This window comes from Juglans regia, chromosome 5, assembly GCF_001411555.2.
Source record: "Juglans regia cultivar Chandler chromosome 5, Walnut 2.0, whole genome shotgun sequence".
Taxonomy (NCBI): Eukaryota; Viridiplantae; Streptophyta; class Magnoliopsida; order Fagales; family Juglandaceae; genus Juglans; species Juglans regia.
Window position 1 is genome coordinate 1872109 of NC_049905.1, and position 23700 is coordinate 1895808.

General features: G+C 36.0%; 4 protein-coding genes across 9 annotated transcripts; 1 reads left to right on the forward strand and 3 right to left on the reverse strand.

Annotated features, from left to right (window-relative positions):
- Window positions 1–50: 50 nt before the first annotated feature.
- LOC108990020 (ELMO domain-containing protein A-like) lies at window positions 51–8262 on the reverse strand. 6 transcript variants are annotated; one of them, XM_018963877.2, is made up of 11 exons: window positions 7647–7753; window positions 7411–7510; window positions 6503–6612; window positions 5112–5193; window positions 4732–4820; window positions 4357–4472; window positions 2959–3013; window positions 1723–1843; window positions 1371–1418; window positions 989–1083; window positions 51–613 (listed from the first exon to the last, which is right to left on the reverse strand). In XM_018963877.2, exons 2-11 carry the CDS (start codon window positions 7436–7438, stop codon window positions 512–514), a joined length of 846 nt encoding a protein of 281 aa, XP_018819422.1. In that variant the 5' UTR covers window positions 7439–7510; window positions 7647–7753; the 3' UTR covers window positions 51–511. The 6 variants fall into 6 exon arrangements, 5 of the variants coding, with proteins under 5 accessions (XP_018819422.1, XP_018819415.1, XP_018819406.1 ...); XM_018963870.2 differs by lacking the exon at window positions 7411–7510 and having other exon boundaries at window positions 1723–1831; window positions 7647–8253; XM_018963861.2 differs by lacking the exon at window positions 7411–7510 and having other exon boundaries at window positions 7647–8253.
- A 1785-nt stretch (window positions 8263–10047) lies between these two features.
- LOC108990012 lies at window positions 10048–14400 on the forward strand. Its single transcript, XM_018963849.2, has 5 exons — window positions 10048–10630; window positions 11224–11658; window positions 11776–11865; window positions 12448–12587; window positions 13718–14400. The coding sequence occupies exons 1-5, from the start codon at window positions 10208–10210 to the stop codon at window positions 14157–14159; spliced, it is 1530 nt and encodes a 509-aa protein (XP_018819394.1). The 5' UTR covers window positions 10048–10207; the 3' UTR covers window positions 14160–14400.
- Window positions 14401–14894: 494 nt separating this feature from the next.
- Window positions 14895–17683, reverse strand: LOC108990054 (protein mago nashi homolog). Its single transcript, XM_018963905.2, has 3 exons — window positions 17406–17683; window positions 15642–15818; window positions 14895–15172 (listed from the first exon to the last, which is right to left on the reverse strand). Exons 1-3 carry the CDS (start codon window positions 17637–17639, stop codon window positions 15113–15115), a joined length of 471 nt encoding a protein of 156 aa, XP_018819450.1. The 5' UTR covers window positions 17640–17683; the 3' UTR covers window positions 14895–15112.
- A 1891-nt stretch (window positions 17684–19574) lies between these two features.
- LOC108990061 (RGG repeats nuclear RNA binding protein A-like) lies at window positions 19575–23261 on the reverse strand. Its single transcript, XM_018963911.2, has 7 exons — window positions 22802–23261; window positions 21654–21966; window positions 21498–21560; window positions 21233–21365; window positions 20774–20929; window positions 20612–20668; window positions 19575–19909 (listed from the first exon to the last, which is right to left on the reverse strand). Exons 1-7 carry the CDS (start codon window positions 23007–23009, stop codon window positions 19736–19738), a joined length of 1104 nt encoding a protein of 367 aa, XP_018819456.1. The 5' UTR covers window positions 23010–23261; the 3' UTR covers window positions 19575–19735.
- Window positions 23262–23700: the final 439 nt, after the last annotated feature.

A 23700-nucleotide genomic window follows, 5' to 3' on the forward strand; every position in this document is an offset into this window, starting at 1 on the left:
AGTACATATTTCTCAAAAAGAGAACAAGAGGACTCCCGAATTTCATTCACTGGCTGAGAACATCCTAACCATAATTTTTGGTGCCCAAAAACAATACATGTAAAATGAGGTTTCTTTGCATTTTGGTGCCCAAGAAGAGACCATTTATTCAAAACAAATCCCACATTGGTGCCCAAACGTTCTGAAATTGTAAAAAATGTTTTAGGGAAGTCAACTGCGGAGAAGGATAAATGCAGCATTTAAACTTGCTGCTTGAAATCCCTTTTTTTTTTTTGGGTACTTTCTCAGCCTTACAAACTCTGGAAACCCACCCTTTGCGAAATCAAATGGTAACATGCTGTGGTGAAATCAAGCAATATTTGAAACTAGAAGCAACATATCATATACAACATGCCATATACGTAAAAACGATTGTCTCCAGCGATGCGATAAATCTTGCCGTCACAAGAACAAGTGTCTCCACCGAATGTTGCCGTTAAATGCCAGTATGTTAAATCTGAGAACTGTAACACTATTGGGAAAGAAGGCCGTATGATGGCAACTGTTCCAACCTTGTTATGTCTTCAAGCAATAGCTCTTGTTCCAGCTGAAGACGCGTTGATTTCATCACCGCCTGTAAGGAACACGAGTGAAAACAATTTTTCCTTTTTTTTTTTTTTTTTTTATATATAAAGTAATATAAGATAACACAACTTATCAGGAAAAATTACACGTAATAAAAAAAATAAAAATCATAAAAGCAATCAGGTGAATAGCCTCTGCTGCAATATAAAGATAGCATCTGTGCATCCAGAGTACCACCACTCCAGAAAGGTTTATTCCAGCAATTATTAAGCAAGAGGCATTACTAGCATAAGGCATTCCTTTAAACTGTTAGTCCATGATACTATTATCTATCTACAAAGTACTCAGGTAACTGAAACGTTCTCTTCATAGACCTTTCCTATATATATCTACAAGGATATTTTTTTGGTTGGAGAGAACATACATTGAAATCCATATATGATGCTCGCATAGAAAGCCACTGATGATCCATCAGCTTGAACGTGATGCAATAAAGCAGATCAAATGCCGATTCACTTTCTGCCAGGCAAAAGCGTTGAAGATTATTTTTAACATTAGTACTTGAAATAGCAAACAGTAAGGTAGAATTGAATGAAAAAAGTTGATTAAGTTCTAAATATTGAGCAATTCATATCAGAAATTGTTTTTTTAATGTGGTGGATCGGCAAATCCTACAAATTTTGCATTTCAGAAAAGAATGATGAATTAGGTGAAAGTAGAGCTTCCTCCCATATAAGCTCTACACCAACTTCCATAAACAACAATGTAGAATAAGCAGTATACACTAAGAACCAGCTAAATATTACCTGCAAGAAACTTCAAAAATGTTGCTCCCACCAGTGTCCGTGGTTTGACTGTAGAGTTGATGCACACAATCAACTGACGAAAAGCATTAAACTCCTATTTAAATTACTTGATTGAAAGACAAAAAACCCATAGGTGCACCTCTCAAATTTGAAATTTTTATCCACCACTATACTCTAGGACAATCATTTCAGAAGTTTACAAAGATACATCAACAGAGATCTCTATCAAATATAAAATCCATAACATCGTACAAGTACCGAGAATTCTATTTCAGTGCCCCTCCTGCCCAAATAAAACAAAAAAGCAGATAATTGCTCATAACACAAATTGAACAAGAAAAAAAATATTAACCTGCTTCCAGATCAAGCATCTGAATAAGCATGAATGTGATGTTCACACCAGCTACAGCAAATGGGTATTCCCACACTGACCGATCACCTTCCTGCTTTTGGAGAAGATCCTGGAAGGTTTTCTAGATTTAAAGGTTCAGTGAGCTTCATGAGCAAAAAGAATAGCATAGAAGGCCGTACTTAAACTTGCTTGACTCTAAAAATTAACCCAGTTGGGAGAGTGTCACAACTCCATAAATAATAACAAGTTGATGAGGCACATAGAATAGCCGGTGATATGCATCTAGTACCATACAAGATATAAAACTTCCCACGCCCTGTTGTCAGCATGAAAAACTTGAAAAGACACTTTAGTAAAATAACCCAGAACACATGCAATGTCCAAAATTTATGAACTATTTCATACTACCAGACTCTAATGGAATACAAGGCAGCAGTGCACTTGAGGTATATGTATGAAATAACCTACTATCATTTGCTCAGGTTACTTGTGTCAAGCAGAACTACAGTCCGGAGCATAAGACGGCTAAAAAATATAAAAATTAACAGGATCATTGTTTATCTTGGGGAAGGAAATACAATTGCCCTCCAAAATACTTCATCATTCAACAGAAACGATAATGTGAAAAATCACACAAGGCAAGTGGGTTTACCAAGGTTTCTAAATTGATTGAGAGGGGGGGAAGAGAACATATTTCATAGCCAACAAAGAAGCAACTACCAAATTCCAGTGGCTTCTGTTGCCCTTTTGCACGTTTTAATCATCTAGCTTTCTTCCCTTTCCTTTGAGCACTTTCATTCAAAATTAGCAGTCTTTTAGTTTGTGTCTTTCAAAGTGAAAAATAAACATGAGAAAGGTTATCGAGATGTGACTAACTTCATTATTGGATGATATTGCAAAAACAAATGGGTTCACCGAATGTTGCCATTAAATGCCATTACTAATATAAGAAAAAAACATCTAGCCAATTTTACCATATTTAGAGGAAATGCTACGCAATTAATTTAACAAGACAAAAACAAGTGGCATTAGTTCTCGCATTCACTGCAATGTAGAAGGAAGCTCATCTCTCATAGAATTCACAAGTGCTCCTCCATTTTCTATGATCAAATTTCTTCAGAATTGTTGGTAACAAAAGCATTGCCATATATCAAAACATCTAGTTGAAAACATTAGAAATAATTATGGAAAAGAAGCGGGAGGGGTATAGAGAACAATAAAAGAAACAGGCTATACCGGAAAATTCTTGGCAAAGAACAACAGATTCTCCAATGATATGAAACCACCACCCCTACCAGACAAAAATCAAAATTCAATTAATTAGAGGAGAAAAAGGAAAACCAAGATTAAAACAGGGGTTAAATACACTTTTAATCCCAAAACTACCAGGGGTTTTACACTTTGCAACCTAAACTTCCAAAACTCACACATTATACCCTCAAAAGGCTAGGAACTGGCAAATAGCACCCTTCATCCAATTCTAACTGCTAAGCTCACAAGAAATAAGTTCTGACACAATATTGAATGTCACATCAAATCTCAATAAAGGGCACTGTTTGACACATTTGATGGTAGTTGAGCGGGTATAGAGTATAAAACATCTTAAGTTTGAGGTTGGAGATGGTGCAAGAATCCGTTTTTGGTTTGATGAATGGTGTGGTGAGAGAGCTCTTTATACTGTTTTTCCGGTTGTCTTCAGCATGGTTGGAAATCAGCACGCTGCTGTTTCAGAGGTGTTGTGTCGTGCTATTAGGACTGTGCATTGGAATGTTATTTTCACTAGAAATGCTCAGGATTGGGAACTTGATGAGATTGCAGGTTTTTTCAGCTTTTTGTATTCTGTGAAGATAGGAGGAAATGGGAGAGATCCAATGCTGTGGAAACACACGGGGAGTAATAAGTTTTCAGTTAAATCTTTTTACAAGGTGTTGACAGTCCAACAGCATATCTCTTTTCTGTGGAAGAGCATTTGGTGGGTTTTTGTGCCGTCTAAAGTTGCCTTTTTTATATGGACAGCTGCACTTGGAAAGATTTTGACGGTTGATAATCTAAGGAAACGTGTGTGATTGTTATGGAGTAGTGCTTCATGTGTAAGAAGAATGGGGAATTGATTGATCATTTACTTTTACATTGTGAGGTGGTTGGGGAGTTATCGGTTGGCATTCTTAGTAGAGCTGGGCTGAGTTGGGTTATGCCAAAGAGTGTGGTTGAACTACTAGCATGCTGGAATAGGCATCATAATAGCTCTCAACTGGCAGCGGGATGAAGGATGATTCCTTTGTGCTTAATGTGGTGTTTATGGACAAAAAGGAATGACAGGTGCTTTAACAACAAGGAGCAAGCAATGGAGGAAATCTGGAATTTCTTTGTGTCTTCTCTTTTTCAGTGGTTTTCTCCTATTGTACTCAAGGGAGGGAATGTTCATGAGTTTTTGTTTTCTTTTCAGCTTTCTAGAATGTAATTAGGTGTCTCATTTTGTACACTTCTTGTGTACATGGGCTTTGCCTAGTTTCATTCGATCAATAAAGATTCTTATAAAAAAAACAAACTATAAAACACCTTGTAGTTTATGTGCACAAAAATGTGTATTTAATCCTAAAAGCAAGCAAAGAATAGGAAACAGATAATATCTACCTAAAATCTGTTGATGGATCCTTGCCCTGCCAACCCATATCTTTCCACTGCTCAGATATAAGACCACGGAGTTCTTCTTCAGGAAAGGCAGCATTCCATAAAGCCCTTAAAGCTTCCTGAAATAAAGATAAGACATATAAACATTCGAGCATTCACAATTCAATATTTTTTTACTGGATTTTATGGATGATCCATGTGTGTTTAACAATCTTTGTCTAAATGTACAGATATTCCAAGTATATTCAACAAACTAATAAACCATAAGGATAGAAAATGTAGGAACTCATGCAAATTACACACCCACATAATCTATCAATTAACCCGAAAACCAAATCTACTTCCAAGAATTAAACATGATAGCAGCCAAAGGGGTACCTGGTGCTCAGGGATTGAACAATCATAGGAAACATCTAAACGACTCTGCAGCCTCTGCAAGCATTCCTCCTGACAACACCAAAGTCGAACTGATACAAATCACAATAAATCATAGAGAGTAGTTTGAAAGACAAGTTCAAAACTTAAATGATTCACAAGCAATGATAGAGGAATAAGATGATAAAACCGTCATTAAAAAAAAGAAGAAGAAGAAGAAGAAGAGGAAGAAGCACCATGACTTTGCTGAGCTAAGGTAGATGTTCATCAAATATAAGAAACCACAACAAAGTTAAAGGTATATAAAAAGTTCATGCCAACTTCAAACAGTGCCAAATGTGAAAAAAAAAATGCCCCACCAGAATAGGTGGACAGTTACGTACATATGGGAGGGCATACGGATGCAAAAAACCCAAAAGCAAGTGGCAAGGGCTTATGAAACTTCAAAATCAGGGATACCAGACACTACAAATTCAAAATTAGCCACAATATTAGTTCATAATCAATTTTCATTAGCATGACGCGTTTCCACGTCAGCCTGGTACATTCCACACCAAACTTACAACTCCCAATGACATTTAATAAAAGAGAAAAATGTAAATGGATGATGGTTCGATGAGTGGAATACATCCAATGACGTTACTTATATTAAAAAAAACACTAAATGACATTAAAATTGTCCGTAACATCAGGATGACACTTTTTCTAAAGTAATTTACTTATAAAAAGTACTATCATTAAAAGCACAAAGGCGCAATCAGTTCAAGTTCACATGATGTATACAAAAGATACAAGAAAATCATGTAAATTAAGCTCACTGAAGTCTATAGAAGCTGTCCAAAGGGCACCATGATTGTGCGATATATCCCTCAACAAACATAGAAGTGAAGGCCCGTATTGATTTTCAAAGTGCCTCTCATACCCTTGGGGTGGTGAACCAGAGAGGAAGGTTGCCTCGTAGGGGGGAGTTACAACAGAAATGCAAGATTTCAAGAACCTGAAGTGGGCCTCCAAAATCCTCAAATATACTTGTGAAAGCCCAATGTGAGTTAGATTGCCCAAAAAATGAACTAGCCTTTGTACACCAATCTCTATGTGGATGAAACTAAGAACTAAAAATATCGGACTACTGTCCAACAATATGGTATCCAGGACCACCAAGAAGGAAAAAAACATCAGACCATGTTTCTTCTAGTATTAATCGACTCGTCAAATGTTTAAATTAGGCCTCGTTTGGGAACACAAATCATCTGATCTCATCTCAAAATTTCTCATGATTTATTTCCCAAACATACTCAAACACAAACATTTTTCAACTTCAAATCTTCCACTTTTTCATCTAATCATTACCTAATCATTACAATTTTCTCAAACTTCCAAACAAAACACAAAAAACAATTTAGCGTTTTCGAATTCCAAAACAAAAATTATATTAAAAAATTATATTCTAACAATTTTTAACTTTATAATATTTTTATTCAACTTTTTTTCTCTCACTTCCCAAAACCCAATAAAACATCTTAACTCAAACCATTTCACTACTATTCACGGATTTCTCATCTCATCTCATTCCTCAAACGAGGTCTTAGTTTTTATTACTTTGATGGTTAATAGATAATCCAAATATCTCCCTAAGTGTAATAACATAACTGTTTCATTTTTTCCCCTTGAAAACTAGAGACTTAGAATTGAAAGGGTACCCAAACAGAACATTAAAGGAACTGATACAGTTGTTCATAACTACTGCTAATTAATCAAATCATTAAAAAAAAACCTGGCCAGGGGTTAAGTCAAATGAAGGGCGAGCATCACTCTCGCTACTTTGTGCGCACACACAAGAAAGACCTCGGCCAAGCCATGCTGCTGATCCTGCCACAACTTCAGCTGTAACAAATAAAATTACCCACTAATGAAAACCAAGTTTCTAAAATGTTCAGCTGCAAATTTTTAGTCCATGATTGCACATCAAAATATTTCAGAACTTTTTAAAATGGTTGACTTTTTTTAGGTTTATATTAATGTGGAGTCCACTAATGAATAATGATTAGACCAAAGTTTTTTTGGGGGAGATGCAAAAGTATTTTAGGACTACTAAGAGGTGAGAATTGATTTGAGAATACAAAATTATTAAAAATAAAAAGCAAAATCAGATCATGTGGCGACGTAAAAGCAATGAACAAACTAATTGCACAGACCACAAATTAGAAAGCATCATGTAGTAGTAAAAGGTAAATTAAAATTCCAGTAGTCAGAACCCCATACAGCATGAAATGCGCAGAAACAGTTGAATTTTTTTTTTACAAGTCCTGTCAAAAAGTAGAAACAGTTGAAACAGTTTTTTCAACAGAAACAGGTAAATTAAAATTTTTTCAACAGAAACAGCTGAAAATTGAAATCAAACAACAAAATGATCCAATATAACGGATCAATGAGCTCGTTTTTTATGCCATCTTCCACAGGCACACTAATAAGATTTTATAGGCACCATCTACTGCCATTGCTTTGTAGGAAAAATCAATCCAATATAACATGGACGTATAAGCCAGTAACCGACATTGTCATCATCACAGTCTCGCTCTCATGAGCTTCGCAGGCACTAAATTCATACAATATCTACAATAAAAATGCATGTGAAATAAGAAATTATGATATATACAGTAGCCATCTCAAAATTTCACCCACCACAGCAACCAAGAATAGCAGAAGACATGAAGTCAGCGTAGAACTTCACTTATACTAGGGTTATATATCCAAGAGTCACTTCCAAGTCACAGATCCAAACCTCAAAAAAGAAAAGGAAAGAAAAGTTCAGGGAGGGGGGGGGGGGGGGGGGACTTTTGGGGTGAGGCGATAACTTCTAGAGAGAGAAAGTTGGAGACGGTTAAAACAGTAAGGGAATTGACTCGGAGGAAAATTACCGGAAGTTGAATGGCAAGTGTTGCCTCTCTCCAGGCCTTGAGAAATTCTCCTAACAGCGACAAATGACCCTTCTCTATCGTCCATATTCACCACAATATTCTATACCATCACTACCTTCATCGACAACCTCAAAAACCCTAAAAATTATCTTCCTCAGCGATCCACAACCGGAATTCAAGCCAACAGTCTAATCAAACTCTAGCGAAAAAAAAGTAACACTGCTGCAACAAAAATTCACCGAAACCGAATGGAAACCGCGACAGATCCTTTCCGTAGAAACCAGCAAGAAACAGTCTAAAACTCACCGGAATCGCAGTATCCGAAAAAAAAAATTAAAAAAACAATCCTATCACTCCGAGAAAGATCGAGGAAATGGAGTTTGATTCGGGCGAAAAGTGCACGGAAACGGACGAGAAAGGGATCGGAACGCAGCGGATGCCGAGGTCGGAACAGTTTATTAGAAGAACGAGAAGGATTCTTGCGGGGAGGGAAATGGAGAGAATATTTTGTGAAGGAAGGGATGGAAATGAATATATAGCTATCGCAGCCCGCAGGGGCTCTCTCTCCCTGCGTGTTTGTTTTCGGTGGATGGCTGGCGCAGTGTGTTACAAAAGTAATTTTACCAACAATGCGTAAATTTCTACTAATGGCTTTAAAAATATATTTTTTTTTTATTAAAAATTAATTGTTTTTTATAAATACCATATTTTTTTAAAAATAATTACGCAATAATTATATTATTTAATATTATAAATATCTTTTTTCTAAATTTTAACCCATGCGTGTATGTATTATTTATTAATAACTGTTACAGCCAAGATTTTGAAAAATTAAATCTTCATACTAATATAATTTTAAGTATATATTAAATCTATTTTAAAATATAAATAATCTTAACGTATTACTTTAAATTACATTAATTTATAGATTTATTTTTATAAAATTTTTTTATGATTAAAATATTTTTCTTATTGATATCGCTATTTTATTTATTTGACGTGTCATCATCTAAAAATACATTAAAAAATATAAAATCAAAATAAAATAACATTTAAAAATATAAAAAGATGTAAACTAAAATCATTCTTTATAATATTTTATGTTTATATTTTTAATTTTTTTTAAAAATTACATATAACACGTCAGAAATAAAATGAATGATATAAATTATGAAATATAATAGCATTACGTTGATTTGACTCCATCAACATCGAAGACTAGACAAGCATTGCATAGAAGCATCATCCAATTTATTTTAGAGAAAATATATTTATAAGTTTTATTTTTTACACATTGTTTATGTGAAAGTTTTTCACTTCAATTATGCTTAAAGAAAATTGATATTTTGAAATATTTTAAAATTATAAAGAGTCTCATTATAAATAGTGTGTTAACACAACAATTTATATATATCAAAACTCTTTATTTTATAAAATCTTTTAATTATTTCAGAATAATTAGAAATATATTTTTTAACTTTAAAAAATTCAGTTAAGAAGTACCTATTCATTCCACCTATTTAATTTGTCAAATTAAATAATCCATACTTAAGTTGTAAATATAATTTTTTTTATCTAAATTTATTAATTTGAAAGTAATATTTTTTTGAATTATTAATGATATGATATTTCATGATGTAAGAATTATTATATTCTCAAGTTAATGTGTAAAACATACCACAACTTCACTTAAATGGTAAAATTTGATTTGTAAAATTTAAATTCTAAAATTTATCTGCTAAATTAAATTATATCATATAAACAATGGAAGATATAGAGGCCAACAATAGTCTATGACGTAAATAACAAGCTAGTAATAGTTTATCTTCATGGAAAATTTTATACACCACACTCACATTCTACTTTCATCCCATTATGTAAAATGTAGTACATTTATCACCATTAGATAATTATTTATTAGACAATTATTTATCATTAAACTTATATAGTAAGATAAATACAGAATGAGAGTATGATGTTGTAAATGACGTGTTTCACACCACCAACTGTTCAGATGACTTGTAACATATGAGAGGACGATACTGGGTGTCCAGAAGAACTCCGATGCATAATCTCAATACGAGTATATAAGTAAAATGCATTATCTATTACTTTTAAGTGTTATTTATAGAGGTACTGATGACATAAATAGGCATTAGTTATTCTGTAATAAGTGGATTAGATAATCACTCTGATCTATCGATATTATCATATCACACGATTAGGCCCACGGATCATATAGGCTCTTGGACAGTGAGTCCCCAATCTGTAGCCCATATGTTGAACCTATCTTCTGGTGGTGGGCTTGTTGCCAAGGGACCTCTTCCAGGTGTAATGGTGTATAGCATTATATTTAGGTGCTGGGACGAATGAACATAAGAGCAAGTCTTCCCACGTCGGCCTGATACACGTGCTACAGGTCGTCTAAGGAAAACACAACCTTTCCATTACACGTCGTTTATACAGCAACCGGTGTTCGATTTCAACCGTCTTGCAATCCGATACGTTTCACTGATGTGGTCTCTCTCTGATCTATCCCTCTCTCTGCTCAAACCTCAGACATGCAATCGCCAACTCCAACAATCGAGCTTTCCAAAACGTTAGCCGCCACAACCCACCACCGCTACATGGGGTTTCACCACACGATTTCATCCACCCAAGCCCTCTTCACCTCCATTATCCCAAACCCAAGAAGCCCCAGAAGCCTTATTATAACGCAGGCCCACAAACCCCACCACCATCGCAACAACAAAGCCTCTACCCCGAAGCGGAGTCTAAGAATCGTGAAGGGAAACAAGGATAATGTGTGGAGTGTGGACAACGAGCTCTCACAGAACGAGAGAGAGAAAGAGAGAGCCAGTAGAAGAATGCCAAGGGGGAAGAGACTGGCCAGGAGGAAGAGAATTAAGCCCGGTGGTGCTGATGCTAGGGTCGTGGTCTCTGGTGCTATGCTAATGGAGATTGAGACTGTTCTACAAACTCAGGTACTGTCATTTTTATTCAGTTTGGAGTTATGGGGTGCAAGTAAGATGCTTTACTCTGGGGAATTTAGGGATTGGGCTTTTCAGAAAGCTTTAATACGTCGGTAAACTCAGGCGAGTTTAATGTTCGAATATTTAGTGCGATATGAACGTGATTGTCTCTGTGCGTCTTGAATTGAAGTTGGAGATAATAAATTGAGATTCTGAAAGTTTGATGTATTCTACTGATTCCTTTGATCTGATATGGAGTAAAGGTTGGAAAATGAAGTGTAGAAATTAGTATTTCCGAGTTCTGAAATTCGAGGAAAAGGAAGTAGAAAACTATAACTTTGAATTGGTGATATATATAATTTTGTATCTTAATTATTAAAAAAAAAAAAAAAAGGATTAATGACGAGAATGTAATCCTTTATACGTAGGGAATTAACTAGAATACATTCAGAAGTGGCTGAAGCTTAGGGTTAACGTTCAACGTTCAAACTAGGTGATTTTTACAACGATTAGTGCATACCTTACATAGAAATTTACTAGCTACTTTTGGTGTCTTGGACTCGTGGAGTGTTTAACCTAATGACAAGGGTGGTTTCTACTCTCAGGAACCTGTGATAAAACCAGTGTGGAATACATTTGCAAGTAGTGTCAGTGGAATATGGAAGGGTGTGGGGGCAGTATTTTCACCCATCACTGCTGAAATGGAGCCAATTGATATGGGAAACAGGAATGAAAACTTATACGATTGCTATACTCTTTCACGCATTGAGGCATTGCCATCCCCTTCTGGAGGGCATACATCTGAAATCCGGAGGAAGATAAATTGGGTGACTTTGAATCCTTATGGTGAAGTACTTGGTGGCAGTAACAGAAGTAAAGAAGAGCATGAAGTTGGAGGTGCATCATTACCCACAAAGGCAATGGCTAGTAAAACTACACCAAGTCATACTTTGCCTGAATTTGAGTCTTTTGACTTCAAAGCCAGTGACGTAATGGAAGAAGATGTCATGGACAAAGAACCTGGTCTTGTCTTTTTTGAGGTATGGATTACCCCTGCCCCCCTTTTGATTACAGAATGAGTACCATGGAGCCAGGAGGAAGTAAATGATGCTATTGAGAGTTTACCTTTCAGGTGATATCTAATTGTTTATTGGCAGGATGGATCTTATTCTCGGGGTCCCGTTGATATTCCAATCGAAGTTGATGATTCCAAATATTACCTTTCTCCAATTTTAAAGTTTGAACAAGTAAGTTTAACTTGACACTTGACGATAATTGTCAGCAGAAATACTTTCCCGTAGCTGCCTCTATTAAGTGGCATAACAGGTGGTTTAACACTTTCAACCATTACTTTTGCCGGTCACTGATTGATCCTTAGGTCTAGAGTGTGTCAGAGCCAAACTGATGTCTCTATAATTTCATTTAACTAATATACACCATGTGTAGTAATATTTTTTGTTATAAGTATGTGGTAATATGTGATATTGACTCGATAAATGGTGCCTTTATCTTTTGGTTATTTGAAACTCTAGTTTCCTTAATTTTGGGATTTGTCTGTTGTTTTTTTTCTTCCAAATATTGTGGAGCTATTCCAAGAAAATATTTAAATGGTTTCTAACGTGTTTAAATATATGTCCCGTGTATTTGGGCTATGCCTAATTTTCTTACTAATAAAGTTCTTATTTACTGATAAAAAAAAATACCCATTTATATATCCATGTCTGCAAATATTTTATTGTCTATTGAATTGCTTCGAAACTGCAGGAGTTAAAAAAAAAAAAAAAAATCAATTTCAATGCATGTAAATTGAGTTTCTTGATTTTCCTTAGTGTTTGGTAAAAGGTTGCCACAAAAGACTTCGGATCATCCACACTATAGAATTCAACGATGGTGGTTCAGACATACAGATAATGAGAGTAGCCATATATGAAGAAGAGTGGGTCAGTCCTGCTAGTCTTCCTGACCAAAGGTACCGTTGTGCTTCACTTTTACAGTTTAAATGCTTATTGTTCCAATGTATCTTTCATCATCAGAGGAATATAATTCAAAAGATCTCTTCGTTCGACTAGAAACATCAAACAATATGAAAATCCAGTATGGTCATTTGATATACTAGCTTAGATACCTATTGTTATTGTATTGGTAGAGATGGAATCTTAAACCATATGAAATCCCTCGATAGCTTCTCCATTTATGCCCGATATTGGTGCAGCTAATAGGCTTCTCATTACCATGCTTGTAAAACTAGCCTTAATTACAGTTCAGTGGAAGATCAGTGAAATTTCTCTATGTGAAAAGATTTTCTCCTGATTTCAATAGCTATGGATAAAGAGGAAAGAATTTAGCCTGGAAGATTTATTAAATGGAACTTGGCATTTACATGAGGTGCTCAATTTATTCGCTTCTTCTTTTCCTTTCTTTCTTTGAGGAGTATAAGGATGCATTATTGCAATTGCCCCCAAGATTAGTCGGGATGTTGTTTCCAGACACCCGGTACCAATAAAAAAAAAGGATGCATTATTGCAATTTATTTTTGTCATTACTTTTCAGAGTTGGAGATATCCAAATGTTCTTGGCTCCCTAGGGTCAGAGATATTGCCATGACATGAGGATGAACTAGTCAAGAAGTATTTCCTTTTACAGGAAATATAGGAGAACCTTTTACTTCCTCTATAATCTGTGCATTCTTAGACTTGACTTAACATCTCATTATGTAACGCTGCTTTGGATTAAATAATACTATATCTCAATGATTGACTGATACTAGATGTTTCTAACCAATGTCTTGTGCACAAAAGCTTGAATAAATGGGTGATTCTAACCAATAGGCACAACTCTGACTAACCAGTCTTTCCTGGGAAACCTTACCGGGTGACCTGAATGCCTTTGATTTCACAGCAATATGCTGTCAGCATTACTTCAATGAAAATGACAAGGGTACATGTTTTATTGTTTCTAAAATAAACCAAGAAGCCATTATTTTGTTCAGGTGCATGGTTTCCTAATTTCCAGGGGTTTACCGTTTTGAGTTTGACTTGTAAACATTTTATACCTTCCGCTTTTACATGAGAAAACTAATTATAAAATTATGATTAGCAGTGATCAGGAGTTCGATTTGAAGCCATTTTCTCAGCGGAAGCGTACCCAACGATCAGAGCTGACTGGCTCCTGGAAGGTGTTCGAGATTAGTGCTACTCCGGTATTTGGCGAGGAGGTGGTGTTGGGGGGAAGCAATGGCACCCCATATGTCTACCTCTGTACTGAAACTTTAAAGAAGAGGAGTTTGCCTGAAAACCCAGTCTACTTTAAGGAGGAAGAGATGTCAGACATGCAGGATGCCACCATCCTTTGGCTTCCAGGTGGTGTCACATGCTATGTTGACGTAAACAAGGATGGCATCCTTTGTATTGGAGTTGGGTGGTACTCAGATGAAGGAATAAATCTCGTTATGGAGAGAGATTATGGTGTAGATGGGAAGCTTAAGGAGGTTCGATGGAAGTCAGAGTTAAAGAGAAGATGGTCTGATCCACTCCCTAAGTAAAACTTTCACTTTTCAACAGTTTTGGTATGTATATTGGGGTAAATGCTCGTGTATTTATTCGGATCAAGGAAAGTAGAACACCCTGAATCTAAATAAACTTATACATGTGCTTGAGAGTTCAATTGGCCAAAAAACGTTTGAGCGCATGAATACACATAGTAGGAATGTGAGTTCATTATTTGAGATACATGTTCTTTCTTTTCATTTTTTTGTAAAAATAAAAGAAAGATTGGAACTACAATTGACTGAAAATAGTTTTACTTTCCACAATAAATGAGCCAATTTTCTCATGCACACGTGCACAAACATAGAGTTACGCATCTACGATCAAGATGTTCTAAAAGTTCTTGTTATGGTCTTCAAGCTAGAGTTCTTAGAAATCCTCAGAATCACTTTTTAGTTAAATAGTTCAGATTGTATCACCTATTCCATGAAAATACATTTTTCATATAATTGAGGGCTAGAGGGTTCCTCTTGAGTCTATATAATTACGTTTTCTTCAACTCTCACCTTCTTGCATCCACGCAACTTAGGCTCTATTTGGATTGAGAGATGAGATGATTTTAGATGAATTGAATAAAATATTATTCTAATATTATTTATTATTATTATTATTACTATTTTGAAATTTAAAAAAATTTAATTGTTTTCCATATTTTGTATGGAAATCTGAAAAAATTGTAATGATGATACTTAGATCACGTTTCAATCCAAATTGGGGGCTTAGAAATGCAATGAGATGGGAAGCAATTAGTATGCCATTTCTAGTCAAGTGTGCACAGTCTCAAATCTAATTTAACCGATCATTCACATACTGAATAACAAAAAAAAGTACTCAACTGTCACATGGGAAAGATCGCACGCAAAAAATAAAAAAGGAACTGTTACAATTGCAAACACAATACTTGGAATGGACATCGCAGAGAAAAAAAGCAGGAACTCTTGATCCATCCTTATATTGGCTTAATCTTGAAATGGAGTGAAATGAGAGAGAATACAAAGCACTTCAGATCCTGCAACCACAGAAGACCAATAAGAACCAAGCCAAGCGACATAAAACGTGTATAACCAGTAATGACAGAAGTATACTCATAAGAAAGAAAAAACAATACCAGCGACATTAAAGGAAGGGAGACCATATCTATATCGACAAAAAGAAAAGAGTAGAAATACAATTAACCCAAAAGAGGATCGCCCCTATAGTTCTCCAGGGTATTATTAAGGAAACACCGACTAGGAAGCTTGCACCTTAAATTATCCTCCACAAGAAGACATTCAAAACAAGGGCCACCAAGCCACATTTCTATCCAAGATATCAAGCTGGCCAAATGCCCTTTGACTAGACTATGGGCCTGTAAAGCTCACCATTCCAAACATCTCAAGTAACCTAATGGTATGGATTAGGTCGGTACCCTTTCTAATGCAAATTACATAAAAATAATATCCTAGAAACCATTAAAATGAATATACAAATTAGCATACCTGAACAAGGTAATAGAATATGCGAAGACCTTCCGGGTCATTACTGCTCTGGACATCAACGAGGGATCCAATCTTCGAAGTGGTAAAAGAAATATGCTCATTCCCCATCACAATCTCAAGTTCCTGCCTCCCAATACGGTCGGGTTCTGGCCATTGGTTATCATCTTCCTTCAGGATCTGAACAAAACGCCAACAAACCAGATTATTAGACTGAACAATATTAAGAGGAAACCTAACTGAAAAAAAGATAATAGAAAAACTTACATATTAGTGACATATAGAACATGATGTTAACAATTGTAGGAATCAAACTTGATCAAAAATCAGAAGAGAATTCCAATGCGAATTCTAGAGGGTCAATATCAGCAGAGACTTCAAACAAGCCAACAGACAAGTCACTTTACGACTGTTCAAATAAGTCAAAGTGGTACATGAGATTTTCACCTCATACGGCTCCTCATACATTACTTTCAATGTCTTTTTCTAGTGTCCCAACGTGTAACTTGCACCAAAAATCAGTCACGCAGCCATTCATTTAGAATATGGACTCTGGTACTTCCGTGTTACTTACTTATCCTCTCTATTTCTCTCTTTCAATTTTTAATTCCCCCCATACATACGTTTGAATCAGTAGAATTCCTTACTCTGTTTGGCAAGATATGGACGATGCCACGAAATGGGGTTTGGCTTCTAGGGATTCTGAAGATGAAAGTTGCAAAGTGAATAAAAATTTAGCTTCACTTTTTTCTTCTTGTTTTGTTAAGTGAAAAATGTAGCTTCAACTTATAGAAGCATAAACCAGCAAGTGTAAGCACCATCCGGTTCAAGGTAACAATGCATGAAGGAATGGAAACGGATTAAAAAATGTTTCTTTTTTAAATTATCTAATATATATATATATATATTTCTTTGAAGCTTTTCTCTAACAACTCTGTTGTATTTGAAAAAGGGCCACATATAATTTCCTGACTAAACTCTAGACCCGCACAACACATGAATTAGCTATTTCATCGACTTTTCACCGATGGGACTAGGCCCCGAGAAATTGTTTGCATTCAAGGCTTCAAACCTTAGACCTGGTGAAGAAAACCCTCAAGACAAAGGCCGATGCCACTTGTGCGCCAACCCCTAGGGGTTATGAGCACTTAAAATTCCCAAAGTACAAAACCTCAATATGTAAAAATATTTAAACAATGAGCGCCAACGAACCACAACCGCAGTTTCTTGAACCTAAATGTAAACTCGATCGTAGAAAACTACGCTTTTATCAAGTCCCCACCCTCCCTCTATGAAAGTCTAATTTTGTAGCGGATACAATGCAAAAAATCAGTTTTTTATTTTCTCCTGCATTTTTTCTCATGAGTCGGAGAAAAAAATCCCGAAAGTAACCAAAATAAACAAACACGGGAAGCCGAGCCCTAGAATCTTCAAAAGCAATCAAAAGTCCAACAAACAAAAACCCTAGAAAGAGTAAATATCGGAGAAATGGCTCAATCCTCTAGAACTAGAAGGAAAGCACCGGGAAAAAACCACATAAGTAAATCCATTGGTCTCACTTCCTCTCTTGGTATTTCTTCGTAATCCCAGCAACTAAACAGGTAATCCGGAACCAGAAACTAAAAATTAAACCCTGAAGCCCCGATAAGGTCACAAAAAAAGAGAGCACCCATTAAACCCTAAAAAGAAACACGCAATATAAACACCCCCATTCTGAAGACACAAAACCCTAAAATGGAAAAAGAAAAGGACAAGAGTCGCGGGTACCTCGCTCTCAAGGATGATGCGGCGGCACTGCTTGAGGACGGCGGGGGTGACGTAGACCTGCTTCCGGATCATGGTGTCGTTCTTGTAGTTGGAGTTGTTGGCGTAGCGTAGCATGCCGTTGGAGCGGAACTCGAACTCCAGGAATTCGTGCCCGAATTTCCCCTTGTGCCCCACGTAGTACCTCACGTAGAACTCCTCCATCTCCTCCATCTCTCCTGCCGGTGCTCCCGCCATTCTCAATTGCAAGTGCGCACAGATCCTCGTGACTTGTTATATTAGTCGCAATTCGCAAACTAGAAGGGTTCGAGGATTTTCTGGATTCGGGTTGGGCTGAGGCTTTGTGTGGACTCGCCGTTTGTTGGGCTCTGGGCCTGTAACGATCAATTATTAGAGGAAGAGAGTCCCGGCGTATATAAAATTCTCATAAATTTTTTATACAAAATGATATCTTATAAAAGTAAATGATATAATTTAATATAATTATTTTTATTATAAATTAGATTTTACTAAAATGAATTTATTTTTATAAAATATTTTTATGACTGTAATACTTATCTTTTGTTAAGAATAAATAATTTGTATAAATCCTAAATATATAATTTGAAAGACGAAAATTTCTATTGCAATTAATTGGTGTGCTTTGCCAAACTAAAAAAGAAAAATACATTGTGCTCCAGCACGGTCGCCAACAATGAACAACGTGCGAGGTGTTCTACTCGTCTGCCTTTACACCACACACCTCGAGAAAGATCAAGAAAGAGAGGCAAAAACAACCTCATGTTTATGCAGTTAAAGGTGCGAGAAAATAGATATGATACCCCATTCTATATGATGAGGTATATAAAATTTCACATTACTTGAGAATGAAAAGTTATTGTTCTTTATAATGTTTAAATGAAGTTCCAATTATATTATTGACCGATCTTTTTTTAATATAGACCATGTGGATTGGACCTTCCATTAAAACATTTACAAATAATATCAAAACATATTCCAACAAAAAAATATAAGAATTCAGCCGTGCCACATAAATATAATGTTCAAATAATATTCTAATTATATCATTCACAAATTCTTTTAAAATATAAATCACGTGACTTGAGACTTCCGTCGGAACATTACAGTAGAACTCAATTATTTAATATAGGACGAGTCGCGAATAATTTGTATTAGTAGCTAATTACTACTCATGCTTCCCATTCCAAAACCACAAAAGAAGCGTACTCGTTAGTTTACATTTAGCTTGAAACTAACACTATGTACACTCTTAACGCTAGCTAGCTAGCTAGGCACACGGCATAATTTCACAATTGCTTTGCCTGATTGGTTAAAAGATTCCACATAAGATTGCTTCTTGGTGTCATTGATGTTGTTTTAGTCCGAACAAGGGAAAGTGCAAATGCGAAAATCAAGCACCTTCATTCTCAACTCTTTTTTTTTTTTTTTTTTTTGATAAAAGACTAAAATATCTTCAAATCTATTAAAACAATTAAAAATATCAAATCGTGTTAAAAGATCTTGTTCGTATCATATTAATATATGTATATTATATTATATAGATCAATCCTAACCCGACCCATTGAGCTTATCGTGTTAAAATTTTAAATTATAACATGACTTATTAACATAACAAGCCGTGTCAATCCATTTTAACCCGTTTATGTAAATAGGTTAAACCGATCCGAAATTAATCCGTTTGACCTAATTAAATTTAGTATAATTTTATATAAATATTAAAATCATAATATTTATAGAAAAAAATATAAAACTAACTACAAGTCTAAAATTACAATTCAAACAATAAAATATCAAAATTAAAATCTCAACAATTTTATTTTTAGATATAAAGGTATAATTGCAACTTTAACTTTCTTAACTGGTTATAACGAGTTGATTCATTATCAACCCGTTAAGCAATTGTATCTTAATCAGTCAATCCGTTTTGATCCGAATCTGTTAAGGCTAAACCCTAACTCGCTTTTATCGTATTATATTCGTATCAGATTATCAGGTTGTGTTGCATATTGCCACCCCTAAAAAAAACTGAGCAACTACGAATTGAAGTCATAAGAAAATTGTTTCATATGCCCCCCCTAGTCTCGACAACAGTAAGGACAGCATAGTTTTTTCTTTTGGGTTGGGGGAGGAGGGATCCAGGGGAACACATGATTCATGAACATGAAATATACATTTCAAGGCATAAAATTTAAACAATCCTTTAAATACAGGAAATCCAATTATTTTAGTCATTTTCCTGCTAGAGATCTAAGAACAGAACCCAAAACTGAAAAAAAAAAAAAAACCATTGAGAATGTAATGCCTGGAAAATGTCACTTGGCACCTAAGGTTGGAAAGTGACTAGGATCCTCAATAGATGGGGCTGCCACATTTCTCGTTGCACTTCCACCAAACCCTCCTCTTGAACCACGACCACGACCACGACCACCTGGGCTGTAATACCTTCCTCCTTCAGCAGGCTTCAAGAACTCATTAATGCTGACAGACTATAACAACCACACCACATAATAGCACTTTAGTATTAACCAGGAAGAGACAGGCAACCCGGCGAGAATGAGAAGCAGAAAAAATTAAGTCAAGGGAGCAAGTATTAAGCAGCAAATAATATGAAAGATATAAAACTCTCGGATAGACATGTCAAAAAATAACTCAGGTTCCATAAAGTAGCCCTCTCAGGGTTATCAGTGATCACACCAGCCTCTCCAACATACCAAGTGGTCTACCACTCTAATGCTTCCATTGAATGAATTAGCATTTTTCAAAAGTTAATATAAATAGCTAAGCAAAAACATTTAAAACTAAAGGGTTGATATTACAATAATACATTTTCAAAAAAATGAGTAATTTTCTAGAGCAACCACTCTAATGTTTGGTTTTCCTAATCCAGCAACTTCAGCAATGGCAAAATAAATCAATATAACTCCTTGGAAGCCTGAAGGCCCATGTCCCCCCCGCCCCTCCTTTTTTTTTTGCTGGTTTTGGTGGGGAGGGGGGCAATACATGAAAATAGGTTCATCCAAGACAAAATAAAATGAAAAAAAAAACATAGTTAATCCATGTACTGATTTTTCAGCAAGAGACAATGCCAATGAGCCCTGCTTCAGATCTGATGGAATTGCTAAAACCAACGAGCAATAAAATTAAAATTGAAATAAAAAACAGAAGAATAAATAGAGACGTAACACTACCCTTTTGGCCTTCTCTTCCTTCTCAAAAGCCTCTCGCCGCCTATCCTTGTCAGATCCCTGATGAGAAGAAAACATCACCCAGAAAAAGATGATTAATGTACCGATGCCAGGTACATAAGATCAATAAAACTTCAGAAGTTCCCAAAGGTAAACGGGTTTCACCAATTTAATGAAGATGTCAGTACTGTCCTTCTTGCTTGATAGCTGCTGCATGGATTCAAACTCTTTAGCATCCACCTTTCTTTCCTCAGACTTAAGTGTCTGCAGGGCCTTCCTCTTCTCTTCTAGCAGTTTCTCATATTCCTCCAGAGTCATCTCCTATTATCAAGGAAAGAAACCACAAACTAAAGCCCTCTTGTTTTGCATTTAAGTTCTCTTTATGGTAAGGACGACCATATGAACCCCAAAGGGCAGTATGATCAGGATCATGCTTAATGAAGTGGAGATCATGGGTCGGACCCCATCCCCCACCTCTTGGGGGTCAAACTCACTCATCAGGGGGAAAAAAAGGTACAAACATAGACTATAACTTCAAAAAGTAGAAAATAAAGAAGAAAAGTCAGAACAGAAATGTCCTTTGTCAGCAACAAAATATTTTAAATAAAAATCAAAGCCGCTCACCTTATCCTCAGGTTCTTTATCTTCAGTTTCATTTGCAGGATTCTCCTTGTTGCCATCTGCTGCCTCTTCCTCTCCTGCTGGCTTTTCGTCAACCACATCCTTCTCAGTTTCATTGACAACTTCTTCAGTCAAGCTAAGTATGACAAAAGATGATGAACAAGTAAAGTTCACTAGTTCATAAAAATAAAGCACATCGTTGGGAAAAAAAATTATAATTATATCTCTAAAGTAGCCAAAAAGGAAGGGGTGTACGGGATGGACATACACAATTTCATCAGTCTGGGTTCCCCAGTTCCCACGGCCAGCACCTTCCCGTTTGACCTCATTTCTGCACATACACATAGGTTGAATGCATTTTTATGGAGAACTATTGCCATGAAAAAAAAGTATATACTAAATGGATAGTTAAAGAAGTATTCACCCGTGCCCAGTCCCACTTCGACGTTCAAATGCTCTCCGAGGACGTTCCCCATCACCAACTTCTCCATTACTGAAACCACCACGGCGACCACCACGATATGGACCACGTGGTCCACTGTAGCCACGCCTTTCAGTTAACTTCCCAGGCTCTCCTTCTTCAATCATGCCTTGGCCAGCGGGAACTCCACTGTTGCTGAATGAGCTTTCACTGTTGGCAGAGTCACGATTGAATCCACCACTGCCTCGGCCACGCCCATATCCGCGTCCACCTCCTCGACCTCCTCCGCGACCACCTTCACTCCTTGCCTCCCTCACTAGTCAAACAGGAAAATAAAAAAAAACCCAGTAAATACGATAGGAAGAAGTTGATAAAGAATAACATGACTCCAAACAAGAAAGTAGAGAATGTATTACCACCAAGTTGAAAACTCTTTTTTGCATGTCCAAATTAGCATTTTCATAAATATAAAAAATAGGGTGAAAATTTTCTGAATAATAACGAGTGAAAAGGAATTAAAAAGGCAATGCACGGACTGTACAAACAACCAATAAAATAAAAGAAAAACGAAAACTAAAATATTCTACCAACGACTTGTAAAAAACAACAGCTGTGTTCCACAAGAGAACGAACTCCATGATCCCAACAGAACTTCAATTGATTTTTATTGTAAAACAACTGAAACTTACCAGCTATCCATGGATCAACCCAAATGGACATAAAAAGATGCAGCTAATCATAAGCCAAATACTCCCTATGCTCTACATGGTGCAGTTTTCAAAGACAGAACAAAAGTAGCGCTGAAAATATGCCAACGAGCAGAAGCATACTAAACCATTCAGTAAAAGCACAAAGATTTCAGAGGCGCGCGAGCGCCTTTCCAACATCAGACTCCGCGCAAATATAAGAAACTACTCTATAAAAAACCACACGCAAAAGTAGTCACACCTCAAGTTTTAGTTCTAATCGCTCATTCTCCATTTTAGAAAGTGTACAGCAACAACGGAATTTAGAAAATTGCTTTTTTACTAACATTTTCGATTTTATTTTCAAATAGATTGAAAATCATAAAAATCCAAGCACGACACAATTAAATAAAATTTTAGAATAGAAAGCAAAAGCAGAAAACAACGATGAATCGAGAAGCTCACCGGCTTCAGCAGGGGGCAGAGGCCTAGAGGGGAGTTTAGGAGGCGGCTTGGTCTGCTGCTGTTCAGCGGACGGCTTGGCCTGTGCAGCTGGAGCCACCTTCTTGGGTTGAGCCGCTGCGGCGGCAAGCTTCTGCTGAGCTGCGATCAGCTGCGAGGGGTCCTCGGCGTCATCGTCGCCCAACAAATCGAAGGGGTTGGTAGTCGCCATTCTTTCCAAAACAGATAAAAATCCCAACCAAGAAAACGAGCTAAACTTTCAGAGATTGTACCGCGAAAGGCGACAAAGAAACCCTAACTAAATAACTCCTCCATTGATGTATAAATTTACGAACAGTATTCAGTAAAGATCCGCCGGGGGCTAAGAGAGAGGTAGAGAGAGAGTAAAACCCTAGCCGCAAGGAGAGTGCGCAAAAGAAAGAGGGAGAAGGAAAGAGAAAAGAATCTAATCCTGAATGGCTGAATTTATTGTTGGTGTGTAGACAGTGGAGCAGGAGTTGAGTGTGGTCGGTGTACCATATTATCTATTTATTTATTTATTTATTTTGTTTCCAATGGGGCCTTCTTTTTTGAGTTAATTACGGATATGCCAGTGACAGTAGTGGGAACCATTATCCGTTTTAAATTCGTTGGCAATTGGCATCTCCAAGGAACTGTGCAATGTCATATTCATCTCATCTACGTGTATTCTTGACATTGTCGTCAGAAATATAATTTATATAGTTTTAAGATTTATATAAGTAATAAATTTTATTATTAAAAAATTATTTATTTAAAATACTTTTAAATATGTTATATTTATTTATAAATAATTTTAAAAGTATTTTTTGAAGTATAAATTATGATCATTTAATTTTTTATGATCATATTTTTAAAAATTTTAAAATTATAATTATTTTAAA

Excerpts from the sequence above, each read along its gene's own strand:
- LOC108990020 (XM_018963861.2), bottom strand. The coding sequence starts at position 7,731 with ATGGACGATAGAGAAGGGTCATTTGTCGCTGTTAGGAGAATTTCTCAA. Across the intron at positions 5,194-6,502 it reads TTGACTTAACCCCTGGCCAG|TGTCTGGTATCCCTGATTTT; the intron begins GTTTTTTTTTAA and ends TTGAATTTGTAG. Across the intron at positions 4,821-5,111 it reads ATCCGTATGCCCTCCCATAT|TTCGACTTTGGTGTTGTCAG; the intron begins GTACGTAACTGT and ends GATTTGTATCAG.
- LOC108990012 (XM_018963849.2), top strand. The coding sequence starts at position 10,208 with ATGCAATCGCCAACTCCAACAATCGAGCTTTCCAAAACGTTAGCCGCC. Across the intron at positions 11,659-11,775 it reads CTGGTCTTGTCTTTTTTGAG|GATGGATCTTATTCTCGGGG; the intron begins GTATGGATTACC and ends GTTTATTGGCAG. Across the intron at positions 11,866-12,447 it reads CAATTTTAAAGTTTGAACAA|TGTTTGGTAAAAGGTTGCCA; the intron begins GTAAGTTTAACT and ends GATTTTCCTTAG.
- LOC108990054 (XM_018963905.2), bottom strand. The coding sequence starts at position 17,639 with ATGGCGGGAGCACCGGCAGGAGAGATGGAGGAGATGGAGGAGTTCTAC. Across the intron at positions 15,819-17,405 it reads GCATCATCCTTGAGAGCGAG|ATCCTGAAGGAAGATGATAA; the intron begins GTACCCGCGACT and ends CGTTTTGTTCAG. Across the intron at positions 15,173-15,641 it reads TATTCTATTACCTTGTTCAG|GATCTGAAGTGCTTTGTATT; the intron begins GTATGCTAATTT and ends CTGTGGTTGCAG.
- LOC108990061 (XM_018963911.2), bottom strand. The coding sequence starts at position 23,009 with ATGGCGACTACCAACCCCTTCGATTTGTTGGGCGACGATGACGCCGAG. Across the intron at positions 21,561-21,653 it reads CGAAGTGGGACTGGGCACGG|AAATGAGGTCAAACGGGAAG; the intron begins GTGAATACTTCT and ends GTGTATGTGCAG. Across the intron at positions 20,930-21,232 it reads ATAAAGAACCTGAGGATAAG|GAGATGACTCTGGAGGAATA; the intron begins GTGAGCGGCTTT and ends CCTTGATAATAG.